The sequence below is a fragment of the Paramormyrops kingsleyae genome, chromosome 3 (genome assembly GCF_048594095.1).
Source record: "Paramormyrops kingsleyae isolate MSU_618 chromosome 3, PKINGS_0.4, whole genome shotgun sequence".
NCBI classification, from domain to species: Eukaryota; Metazoa; Chordata; class Actinopteri; order Osteoglossiformes; family Mormyridae; genus Paramormyrops; species Paramormyrops kingsleyae.
Genome location: NC_132799.1, coordinates 22,473,709 through 22,486,280, shown reverse-complemented (window position 1 = coordinate 22,486,280; position 12,572 = coordinate 22,473,709). Strand labels below are relative to the sequence as shown.

The window sequence follows — 12,572 nt, the reverse complement described above, 5'->3', positions numbered from 1 at the left end:
TTCGATGTAATATCCGCACAAAGTGTAACATCTGTTGAGGTGCAACCCAAAACCCCTGTATCCCATACTGATGTGAATCAGTCACATAGATACAATAATTAATTGTTTAATCAATTAATGCAGATGGTATGAGGTATGTACCTGTGAAGCTGGTATGGCATGTTTGGTGTCAAACTGATTGTTAATCACCCCTGATTCCAAATCTGGTCAGTGATTACCATAAAAGTGCATGTATCAAAGGTTATAACAGCTTAATGAAAATCATCAGTCAAGGGAGAATCAGTCAAGTCATAAATCCCAAAAGGACTGGTACACCCTCCCTTCCAAAAGCCCGCCAAATGGATGGCCAGCCATTGGGCCAGGAGTCGAATTCCTGGTCATCCCTATTCATGAACTTTAGATCATAAAACCCTGGCACCTCAGAACAAAGGGGAGTACAACCATCAGCCCGGGAGAACAACCATCAGCCGGGGCAAACAGATCATCAAGCGCAGAACGACCATCAGCAGCGCAGAAAAAGACCATCAGCCCGGGAGAAGAGAAGCCCACAAGAAGTCCTCCGGTGAAGGCCCAGCTGAACAGAGAACAGCACCCAAGACAAAGCTTCACCAGGAGAGAGAATCCAAAGGGGCTCCACTCCACTGCTCCAAACGCCGCGCCTTCCTGAGTGCCATCAGCTCAGCCGCTCTGCCATCAACTGCCAAGACCCCCCCCCCCCCCACTCTTCAACCAAGTAAACCAACTTCCTTTCATTCTAACAACTTAAGCTGTTCTGTTAACCTGCTATAAGACTTTAGGGTCGTGTTTCCACAAACTGTGCTTGCTTTGCAGAACAGTATTTCCCATTTAAGGTTACTCATTTAAATCCGGTCATTGCATTTTCATAATTACATCGTTTGTTCTATTCCGTTATTTCGTGTTTGTTGTGTGTGTTAGGTGTAATGTCTGTCTTATGTTAGTTGTAGTGTTAGTTAGGAATAAATGCATGTCTTTTACACAACTTCAGCCTCCGTCATTGAGTACTCAGAATAAGTTCCTGCCTCTGTGCGATCTTGCTACACGCTCTGAACCTCGAACTCGCCTGAAACATCGCGAGACTCTCTCTCATCGGCCGTGAGGGGAGCTTCGCTACCAATCGTTTACATTACCTGGTGACGCAGCTCGGTGGACGAGCCTTCTAACCCAGGTTACTAAGTGATACTGGTAATTAGTGAATCCCATTTAAGTCTCACATTAACAGACTCACGGGGATACCGCAATCGAGTTTGGAGGAGCCGACCATTCGGCATAACAATTGATTAATAATCAGCATTAAATAATAATTAATTAAACTTTAATTAATTCAAACATATTGGTGGAGATATTAAAATTTACCTGAGCTAATAATTCCTACACATTTATATAACCATATCAAGCACTGACATATTCGGATAAGTCATAAGGCAGGACTACTCTGTACTGCTAAGCATGCTGCCACTCTGACTCTCAGCAAGAATTGCACTTCGAAGATGGAGAGATGGAAGATTCAACAGCTACAGAACACAATATCAGCACAAAGACTTAAGTATAAATGTTTCCCAACTTGGTGAGTGAGACAGAGGTGGCTGCGGTATTGTTACTGATGTAATGGTGCGATATGCCTCATTCATTATTCACGAGAAGACCTTACTGTACCTACACTAAACAAGAAATAAAAGCATTTTCACCTGAAGCTAAAGGAAATTTACAGATTTGGCACAGTATTTCAGGGAAATCATATACATCAGTCTTCCATGTCTGTTATTTTCATCTATATAAGAGAACTGCTCCATTATCCAAGGTGACTCACCATGTTATACAGGCGCATGTTCATATACAGCCATACCTTGTTCAAGGGCACCTCAGTGGGGGGAGGAGGGGGGTTCACAGGACCTGATCTGGCTTTTTTCTGATTAGAGGTTATGCTCCATTCATTAATATGTGTCAGCTGACTTTAGGAATAAAGAACAAAAAGGTTTCCTGTCTTTCAGAGAGCCTATGAACTTAAATAAATAGATCATCAACAACACTCTGGTCTAATTCTGCAATATAACATTTAGAAGCAGGCTCTCTGTGATTATTTAACCTTTCATCTATCACTCTTGAGGTACATCCCACCTGACCACACAATTGCTGCCAGGCAAGGGGAAGGTAAAAGTGTCCCACAACGTGCCACACCTCAGGCAAACAAATCTAGAGGGAACTGCACGTACCAATAATTTGGAATGGCATGGTCTGAAATCTGTGGTGAATAGCAGGAATCTGAAAACCCCATCTGGGGGAAGGTAAATGAAAAAAAAACACCTGCACTGTATTTGGGTCCCACCATCACCACAATTACTCACACTCAGCTGGCTGAACCACCCACAATCAGAACTCAATTCATTCAGGCTATATGTACTGTAGCACCATGCCCACTGCAGGCACAGCACATCAGCTGTAACAGGAGACATTTCCAAACATCACACTCAAAAGTAAGGACCCAGATCTGTGGCTGAAATATTTAAATCCCAAAAGAGACTTTGCAATTATACTGCCGAAGCAGATGTTTATGCTAAATAGCTGGCTGTATAAATAGAGTATAGAGTCTATTCTGATAAGCTACTGTATGCAGGTCAATTTGCCAAGAAGTTTATGGAGGTAATAGCTGCTGGTGAGCAGGTAAAAATGGAAGTACTTTGATTCACATTTGCATTACAGGAACAGCAATGCATGGCCAAGGTCTGAATGTCTGAGTCTGCAGAAAGCATCCAAAAGTGGAGAGCTGACAGCAGCCGTTCAGGACTCTGGTCTTAAGTAAAGGGTGATTGAATGGGCAGTCTGGCAATTGATGGAGAATGGAAAGACATCACAAGGGAACAAAACCTCAGAGTTAGGCCAACACTAAGGAACAGGGCTGTCTATTTAGGTCTAAACAAGAGAACAAGTGCTCAGAGTTACATCATTTTGAAGGAACAAGGCCTCCAATTTAGGTCAAAACAAAGGAATATGACCTAAATCTGAGGTCTAAACAAGGGAATAAGACCTTGGAGTTAGGCTAACAAAAGTAAACAAGGCCCAGAAGTTAGGCTAACACAAGGGAACAAGGTCCTGAAGCTAGGGAATAAGATGTTTTAGTAAGGCTGGCACAAGGGATCAAGGCCCCTGGAGTTAGGCTAACAAGAGAACAAGGCCGCATTAGTTAGGCTAACATAAGGGAACTAGGCCCTAAGGTTAGGTCAACACCAGGGAACAAGGCACTAGGGTGAAACTAACATGAGAAACTAGAGTTAGGCTAAAACAAGTGAATGAGGCTGTGGAGTTAGACTAGCAAAAAGTCACCATTTCCATCTCAACAGTATCATCTTAAGCTAGCCAAGCAGCAGGTGTCTTCCTCTGTCTCACCTCTCGGCTTATAATCAAGACCATCAGCAGACCAAGCAGCAATAGCCAACTGGCATATGTGCTGCCAGAACGTCTCATTTAAAAATTTTTTTTAAAAAATCAGCTGCTTGCAACAAAAACATAAGGAAGCACAGATAGGAGGAAAGGTCAGATTGAAGTTTTCCAGACGAACTTGTGAAGGCTTGATGTTGTCAATATTCTTCATATCTAACAGTATAAATACAGGCATTTTCAAAGGACCTACATTATTTTATATTTACTATGTGCCTTGAACTACAAAAGGAAGTATAAAAATAAGCATCAGAATTTTATGACCTAATTCATGAAGACTGAAAAAGCTACGGTGAGTTTTCATTGAAGCAGAACATAGAACAAGGATTGCATTTGTTGTGTCACGCTCTGGCTCAGCTACTTAACAGAGACCGATGTGAAACTGTTAAGCAGCACTCTGAAAGACGATTATCTCTCCCTCCACTGATCTCAGACAAAGGCAAAAAGCAAGCGTGTTATTATACAGAAACAAAAGCATCTTATGGTGGGCTATATAAGCCAGGGGAAGCCTATGCTTTTGGGAACATTCTGGATTATCCAGTGTGAAATGGCAATTTGAGGCATTGTCAGCCAACAGGCCCTCGATGGCACTGGTATGTATCCATGTCTGCAGCTTCCAGAAGGCACCTATGCAATGAAATATAGCCCCTAACCAAAAGCACTAATTGGCGGCACTTTTAGTCTGGCAAACCAAGGCACCCAGAAAAGAAGCACTCTCCGAACAAAGATGTTCTGCAATTGATTTTAGCAAGTCAGTGTCTAGAAAGCATGGGAGGTCAGTGTTGATAAACAGCTACGCTACCTGAATGCAGCACCTCTAATCCTGTAACTAACATGTCTTCCAGTGTCACTGGTGAGAGGGCAGGAGTTACCTCTTCATTCTCAATGTTCAGCGTGGCGAGACGGGACAGCAGCTGCTGAACCCTCAGCACAAGTTCAGCTTGTACAGGAAGTTGGGCAGTAATATGTGACACCTAATAGGAAAGAGAGTATGTCATGTGACAGGAAACCCTCTCAGCTCACAGGCGTTCTTAGATCTGTTTTTTGTTTGTTTTTTTATAACAAAAATGACAATTATGTTTAAAGTGGATAATCCACCATTTTATTTCTTCACTTGTACAGATTTAAATCCAGGAATCTAATGTAGGATTGAAAAAAAAACCCCAATGACTCAGTAAATGTGCGCTTTAACATTATCCTGAGGTAGAGACCTGCACTCCCGCGGGACCCAACGCACCGAGTGCGGCGCGGGACAAGATTTAATGGGTGAATGCGGGTTCGGGTGGTAAGGTCCTCATGTATGTGCAGGTTGCGGGAGAATAGAATTAATGGACTCCCGCAAAATGGAATTATCTTAAAATTAATTTATTAAAAACAAATATTCTATTATTTATCTACTGCACAAAAGCACCAAGAACAACTAAATTAAAATAATAATTTACAGGCGAATCGTCTACAGAAACTACAATTGCCGCGCTCTGAGTGCCGGGGGACGTAACAGGACACCCCAAGAAGGAATCAGCCTAGTGCTTGGACGGGATGGCATGTTCTGAAAAGCTCCTCATTCGTGTCCATGTTCATCATTCCATTTAATTAAACTCAAATAAATCGAAACAAATTTGTTTATTTTCCGTTTCTTTTTATATATACTCAAAAGGAAATCAAGTGAAACAAATAACAGAGTAGCGGGAAGAAGCGGTAAAAATAAAACTACTTATATGTTTACCTGCGGGATTTTGCGGGCGGGAGCGGGACAAAACTTGAATACTGCGGGCGGGAGCGGGAGAAAATAATATATATTTTTTGCGGGAGCGGGACTGAAAAATCCGTCCCGCACAGGTCTCTATCCTGAGGCTAAGGGTGGCCATTTAGCTAATTTGGTGAGCTTGCCTTTTTCCATCATTAGAGCAAACCTGGCGGTAACAAAGGCAATTAAAAGCTAATTACATTCAGGAGATTTAACCCCTCCCCCCAAAAAATACATCTTATTTAAAGAGATTTTTCAGCCAACAATCTGACTAAATGCAATTAGGGAAATGTGCTATAGTGTTATCACAAATGTTAACACAATATAGTGCTATAGTGTAAACACAAATGTTCTGGAACATTCTAACCTTTTCCTTCACTGCAGCAAGAGGCATTATTTACTGACCTCATCACCCATGTGTGGCTGGAAGTCAAACTTCATCGGGGGACAGAAGGCGGTGGGGTACATTTCCATGAACCGCTGTCTGTCGCTGCGGGAGTCCAGGCTGTCCACAGCATTCTCCAGGATGTCCAGGCCCTCATGGCGGGATGTCTCCAGGTTGTACTCCGCTGAGAGGTAGGTGCGCAGTGCCCGGTTCAGACTGGCATGGTAACCCAGGTCACAGCACTGCCCAACAGAACAGCACAACCCAGTCTCAACCAACTGCTGGGAAATGGCTTCCATTTGAAACATGATTTACCACTAGAAACTAACCTCATCTATCTTTATTTCTGCTAGATATAAAAACTAGGGCTCAAAATCCCTGAAATGTCTCTGTCAACCTATTTCAGGCAGTTTTGGTGCGTTCCTTTTGCCCCGGGAACTCGTATTCCGAGTCGGATTCTGAGTTTTGAAGCCGGAAGTGATGACATGCGTGCTCCCGTTTCTTGGAGATCCGAGAAATATCTTGGAGCAGCACAGAGGATCCCGAGTTCAGAATCCAAGATGGCTGCACTTTTTATCAACAAAAGGGAAAGTTGTAGTTTTATACTGTTTAAGCACTACTTCTCATTTGTGGCTCATTAAATCGGTCGCACACACTATACCATCCAACTTATCTGTGGACGTGTTGCTACGGAGTTTTATACGTAAAGCACCGTGCGTAATGTGTTATCAACTGATATTGCTAACAATGGCAATTAACCGGGCTAGAATTGGATTTCCTGATTAGTCAGATAATTTGTCGAATTTATGGTAGTTCGGGCTAATTGTAAGTGAACGAAGATAAAGGCCATTTAAACTGAGGTACCTTAAATCCAACAAGTTGTCCGGCTAAGCAAAAAATCTTGCTTTTTGATATGGGTCCATGGTATTGCACTTCTGTGGCAGACGGTGTTCAAGATGCAGTGCATGTGACAGTGCATGTGTTCAAGATGTTCAATAAACATGTTAAGTGCATATATATTCCCTTTTTTCTTGAGTCTGTTTGCTCATGCAAAAATGAAATGCGATTAATAAAGATTAAAAATGAATGATATTTAATCGTGATTAATCAAAATTAATCCACAGCAACCCTGTGATTAATCTGATTAAAAAAATTAATCGTTTGACAGCACTAATAAAAACATTTAAACAGAATAAGACCAGCCAGTCAGACTCCCACTTATTCAGGTTTGAAGGACAGATGATCACCATGGTGACCCAAAGCTCATTTTTATACCTGGGGAAAAAGGAATCATCTCAGCTGAGGAGGTCAGGGGATTTGGGAGAAGACTAGTGAGTCACAGGGGTCACCAGTCATGATCTATCTCTCTGTAATGGGAAATCAGAGCTCAACTGACCTTGCTGCTACACTTTTGTAAGCACTACCAACATGGCTAGGAATGGAATATTTATTCTTGAGGTTAAAAAAGAATATGTCTCATAATTATATGACCCATTTTCATGGACCGGTTCTAGGGCAGAAAACAGAGACCCAGCTGGGAGTGTAACACCACAAGGTGGTCCAGAATTTACTGACACACCACGGCTGAAACAGACAACCACTTACAAAAACTGGTTTCTGGGGCAGAGATCTTTTCTGTATTAGGCAAATTCATAAAAACCACTGTATAATGTATTACTTTTGAGCAAACTGTATACCACTAGGGGAAGGGCTCAACTCGTTCTTCTCTTATTCTCTAGATCACTAGTGGAAGAGTCCTACATGTTCCCCCTCAATCTCTTGATCACTAGAAAAGGTGCCCTAAACACCCCCCCCCCCCCCCCCCAACTTTTGATCACTACGGATAGGGCCCTACATGTTCGCCCCCTCAATTTGCAGATCACTAGGCAAAGGGCTCTACACATTCCCCTTCAATTTGTAGATCACTAGAGGAAGGGCCCTAAATGTTCCCCATCAATCTATAGATCCAGGGTGTCTGCAGAGATAGTGATGTGAAATTTAAGACTTTTTCAGACCTTTGTAAATACCACTTCAAGCCGAATTTAAGACCAAACTGTAAGCGGAAATATGCGTAGAATCCATACCCATACATTTACAGTACAGTGACTACACCCACTTTTCATTCAAGTTTTGATTTAAAAAAATGTCCAAAAATTGATTCGTAAATAATAAATCAAACTCTACAAAGTGACAATCAAGGCATGGGTGACTATGAGAAATCTTCCTAGCAAGTACCTTCGGTCAACCCAAAGGAAAAATGGACTTAGATTAAGACATTTAATGTCCCATTCTCCAACATTCCCAGCATGTAAAAGTGGCAGATCCTTGAATATTTTAATTTCAAAGACGAAGCCATGCAGAAGATAACTAGGTAACAAGAGTTCTGACAGCTATAGCCCATCCTACTTTAGCACAAACACAAAAAAATTGGTGTTAAACACCAAGTAATCCAGCTAAGCAGGCTAAACTGACTTTGTAGTAAGCCTTGAGTCAGTCACATTTAAACATAAATTAAATATTTTTCAACATCAGACTAAAAAATTCATTTAGAAAACTTAAATTTAAGACCTTTCAAGGTTTAACTCGAATTTATGACTTAATACCCCGCAGACACCTTGAGGTCATTAAGGGAAGGGCCCAACACATTCCCCTTCAAAATATACATCAGTAGAGGATTGTCAGTCTCTATACTAGTCTTCATTGGGTGATGCAAAAGAGTAATTCATCAAATGTGACATGTTCAGTGTTTTCAGTGTATTATTTACCATTCCTTGTCCACAGGAGAGTATTTGATACTTGACGATGGTGTGTTCTATGAATGGGCCTACTGTACTTTTAATGAAATTCTTTTCTTGTACTGAATTAGCAGTAGCATGAAGAATTAATGAGGAATATGTCCAATGCACCAGTGCACCTGACCCTCCTACATGTTTAAGTCATTTTTTCCATGGTCAGAGGGAAGTGCACAAAATGGTAATAAAGTGGACATTTATCCCCAGAAAATACTGCTGTTTCAGGGATGGTGGTTACACTTTCAGTTGGCACAACGTTTTACTGACAAACCGATTTGGAAACCAGTTTCAATAAAACCACTTTCTATGCAGCACAGCCACTTTCACACTTTTGTTTGCAGAAGGGGATACAGGGAGGAATCTTTCACTTGAATTTTTTCCCTGACAAGGCGAGTTGGGAGGATTTAAGAAGGAAATTGTCAGTATTATTCTTTTAGTGAAGAGAAAATGCCAGTCAACAGAATAAATATGTGATATTCTTCCATACTTACATCAATTAAATGAGACAAGTCATGAATGTAGTACTTGAACATGGAGGAATTTGTTGCCTCTAGAGTTAGAAGGTACTCATTCCGTGCTTTGATTAGCTTCAACTTGTTTTCAGAGTACTTGGCCTGGCGCTGATGAGCAGGAGAAGAAAAATCAGATTAAAGGGATATTAGAACAAAGGTAACAGTAATTTGTGTGTTCCTCAAAGCCTTCATTAGTCCTAGATGACTGGCTGACGAGCAGAGCTTCTAAAGAGACCAGCATGTTGAGAAAATGGCCCAGAGAAGCAAAAATGAAGTTTTGATACACAAAGTCCCTGCAGAACCTCTTCCTCATGGATGGAACACCTGCACCTCACTCCACCTAGGCCTTCATGTTGGGCAGTGGGAGGCTCAGACACAATCCCACTTTCTCCTGTGAGGGGATGGCGTTTCTCAGCACAGATAGCAATTTCCCAGATGAGCTCCAGATAACCCAAGGCTCATCAGATGCGAGCAGTCTAGACCAGTGCAATTTGCTGTCACTTAAAAGCATGATGTCAACTTACAGAATCTATTATGGACTCTGCATTAACACATACCCTGATGAACCAAACTGTACTTGCTTTTTATTAGCCTGTTAAACAGCTGTTTTTAGAATAACTTTTTCCTGGTTTAAGTGTCTAGGTTTTACATGAAACAGAAGTACCTCCTGGAGGGGGTGCTAATGGGCACAGATATTTTACGATGTCTTCTCTCAATGAATAACCAAAATGGGTAGTTTGTACAGTAGTGGTTAATCAGAATGTATGACCCAAAGATCACTGGTTTGGGTCTCTGGCCTCCCCTAGGACTTGACAAAGGGTTTTAACCTAAATATTTTCATATGCCCATCAATTTGAGGTGATTTGGACAGAAGTGTGCACTCAAAGGAAACACACAGTCTTCCTGACAGTGAACACTAAACAAGTCTTATTCTGAGCCATATGGCCTGATGTGCCATAACACAGGTATAGACATCATCATATACTACAGGAATGACATTAAGAAGACCTTCTCCTTCATCTTCTCGATCCGCTTCATGGAGCTGCGCCTCTGATACTTGTCCTCCATGCGGATGCTGAAGACAGGGTCCCCTGCTCGCCCCACCTGCTTCTCTTCCTGCTTCTCAGCTTCCTTCAGTTTGCACTCGGCACTCATGCTTTCTGTGTGGTACATGTGATACGTCTTCATCACCTGGGGGGCCAGAAGGTAAAGGCATCTCATCACAAGCTCTACCACTCCTTGGGTTCTCAGCAGCACATCCAGATTCACACTCAGCCTCAGATTTTAATTGCTTTGCTAGCATGATTATTTGCACACTTAGTCACGTCTCTCAGACATGAGCTGGGTACAAATTAAAACATGCTTTCCAGAGCCTCTACACCAGGGGTGGCCAATCTTATCTGCAAAGGGCTGGTGTGTATGCAGATTTTTGGGATAACCTTTAGGTCAGCTGTTCAAACCCAGGTGTGAGGACTCTTCAGCCAATCAGTCCTATAATTAGTGACCTAATTAGGGAGTTGCAGCGAAAACCTGCATACACACCGTCCCTTTGCGGATAAGATTGGTCACTCCTGCTCTACATATTCTTCATGTCTACCTTAAACCAAAGTGTTCAATTGCACAGCATAACACAAACTGAAAACTACATTCAAGAAAAGATTCAAGAGTGACATTAAAAAAATTAACAGGCAGTTGAACTGTAATATTTACATTTATTTAACAGATGATTTTATCCAAAGTGACATACATTTGGAAGACCAAGGGGATAAGGGCCTTACTCATTGACCCAACAGAGAAACCGCTCTACCAACCATGGGATTTGAATCAGATACCTTCCAATCATAGATGTAAAGTCTTAGCCGACAGAACTACAGGCTACTCCAGATATAGTCTAAAAGTCTTACATTAACGCCTGAGTGATTTGAAATCCCCATTATAATGAAAATTGCCAAACTCCTCAAATCAGAGCTTTGTAATAGGCTGCTGATTCAAACCTACTTATAACCCAGGTCCACTGAATCAAGGCATTGCCAAGCCACTTCCATTCAAAAGAAATTGTAAGCGAAACCATTTCCACATGCTGCTTTCAGTGTCCTTTGTTAAGCCTGTTAGCACACCACTCCCTGATCTCCATCTTTACATGGACTTAGGTGACTGGAAAGCAAGATGACCTCGCTATTTTTGTGTCCTTGAAAACTCTAATTCATCAGGCTGCTCCGAATGACTTTAGCGTGCTTCAGCAGCTGGCTGCGGGACTGCAGGAAGCAGGCAGTCACCATGAAGTGTGATGTTATCACTAACTGGACCTCAACAAATGTTATTTATAACACACAATGGGCCAGTATGTGGAGCCGCTGCATTAAAAAAAGAAACAAACATGGGGAATGTTTAGATACCCTACATTCGGCTACAAGGCAGAATGGCCAGTACTCCCACTCAGGCTGAGAGGCTGAGGTTTTTTAATCATTTAAGCATTTTTAATACTTGTAATTTTATACTCTTGGAGTTCTCTGCATGATGACATCCCCTACAGTGATGACGTAGCATCTGATCCAGGATGCCAAGTCATGTGCTTTCCAGGATTTGCTCTGAACTCACAATGACCCAGCACTAAATAATGATAATGGAATATGGATGGATGGATACCCAATTAGGGGGCAACATGGTGGTGCAGTGGTTAGCACTGTTGCCTCACACCTCTGGGTGTCTCCACCAGGGTTCCATGTATATGGAGTGTGCATATTCTCCCTGTGTCATCATGGGGTTTTAAACCCTGGTTTTCCCACCTGAGGTCCAAAATGTGCAGAGGTGCATTGGAGTTACCAAATAGTACTTATGTGTGACTGTGTGAGTGAACAGTGTTTGAGTGTGCCCTGTGATAAGCTGGCGCCCCAACCTGGGTTGTTCCCTGCCTTGCGCCCGTAGCCTCTGGGATAGGCTGAACAGAGACCCTGAACAGGACAAGCAGTTACAAAAAATGGATGGATGGATACCCAGTTAACATCCAACACAAGAGATCTCCCCTCCAATATTTGGGAATTCGGTTCAGTTCATTTTGGGATATATGAGCTGTAGGCTGACCAATAAAGAACTCTCAGACAGAGCTATTAAGTCATCCTCTTTATTTCCCTGCAGTTGTTTAACCATAAAAATGCTAATCTAGTGCTAAACCAGTGATTCTCAACCCATGGGTCAGCAAGTTCTGAAAGAGTCGCGAGGTAGAGTTGGAAATGTAAGCATTTTAAAACTAACAAGTTCCTATGCTGATCCACGATCAGATTTCCCAGCCCCAATCCTCAAATTAACCTATGTAAACAGGTCTTGGGTCTGCAAATGCTTAGTGTAAAACTAGTGAACAAGAAGCCAAACCACAGAAGCTTAATTTAAAATCAATCCAATCAGATTTGTGCAATAGGCATTGATTGGTAAAAACTGCAGATCATAGCACTGATCATAGCATTAATTTAAACCTATACAATGATACCTCAGAACTCTAATTTAATTCATTCAGAACTCCAGGTCGAATCCTAAAAAGTTCGAGTTGTGATCGAATTTTCCCCATAAGAAATAATGGAAAACCAATTAATTGGTTTCTGGGCCCCAAAAAATTACCCTTAAATATTAATAATAAATAAATAAATAAAAACTAGATACATCTAAGCACATTTATCAAAACAGTAATT

The 12,572-nt window shown here is 41.8% G+C and overlaps 1 protein-coding gene across 9 annotated transcripts in view; it reads right to left on the bottom strand.

Moving 5' to 3' along the window:
* The window catches only part of LOC111860956 (SLIT-ROBO Rho GTPase-activating protein 1), a 145,888-nt gene that overhangs the window by 31,539 nt on the left and 101,777 nt on the right, over positions 1–12,572 (bottom strand). For all 9 annotated transcript variants that reach the window (XM_023845139.2, XM_072709863.1, XM_072709861.1 and 6 more), the window contains 4 exons: positions 9,898–10,080; positions 8,869–8,997; positions 5,606–5,827; positions 4,326–4,427 (listed from right to left, as the gene is read on the bottom strand). In XM_023845139.2, the coding sequence (XP_023700907.1) occupies positions 4,326–4,427; positions 5,606–5,827; positions 8,869–8,997; positions 9,898–10,080 (636 nt within the window). The remainder of the gene's footprint in view (positions 1–4,325; positions 4,428–5,605; positions 5,828–8,868; positions 8,998–9,897; positions 10,081–12,572) is intronic.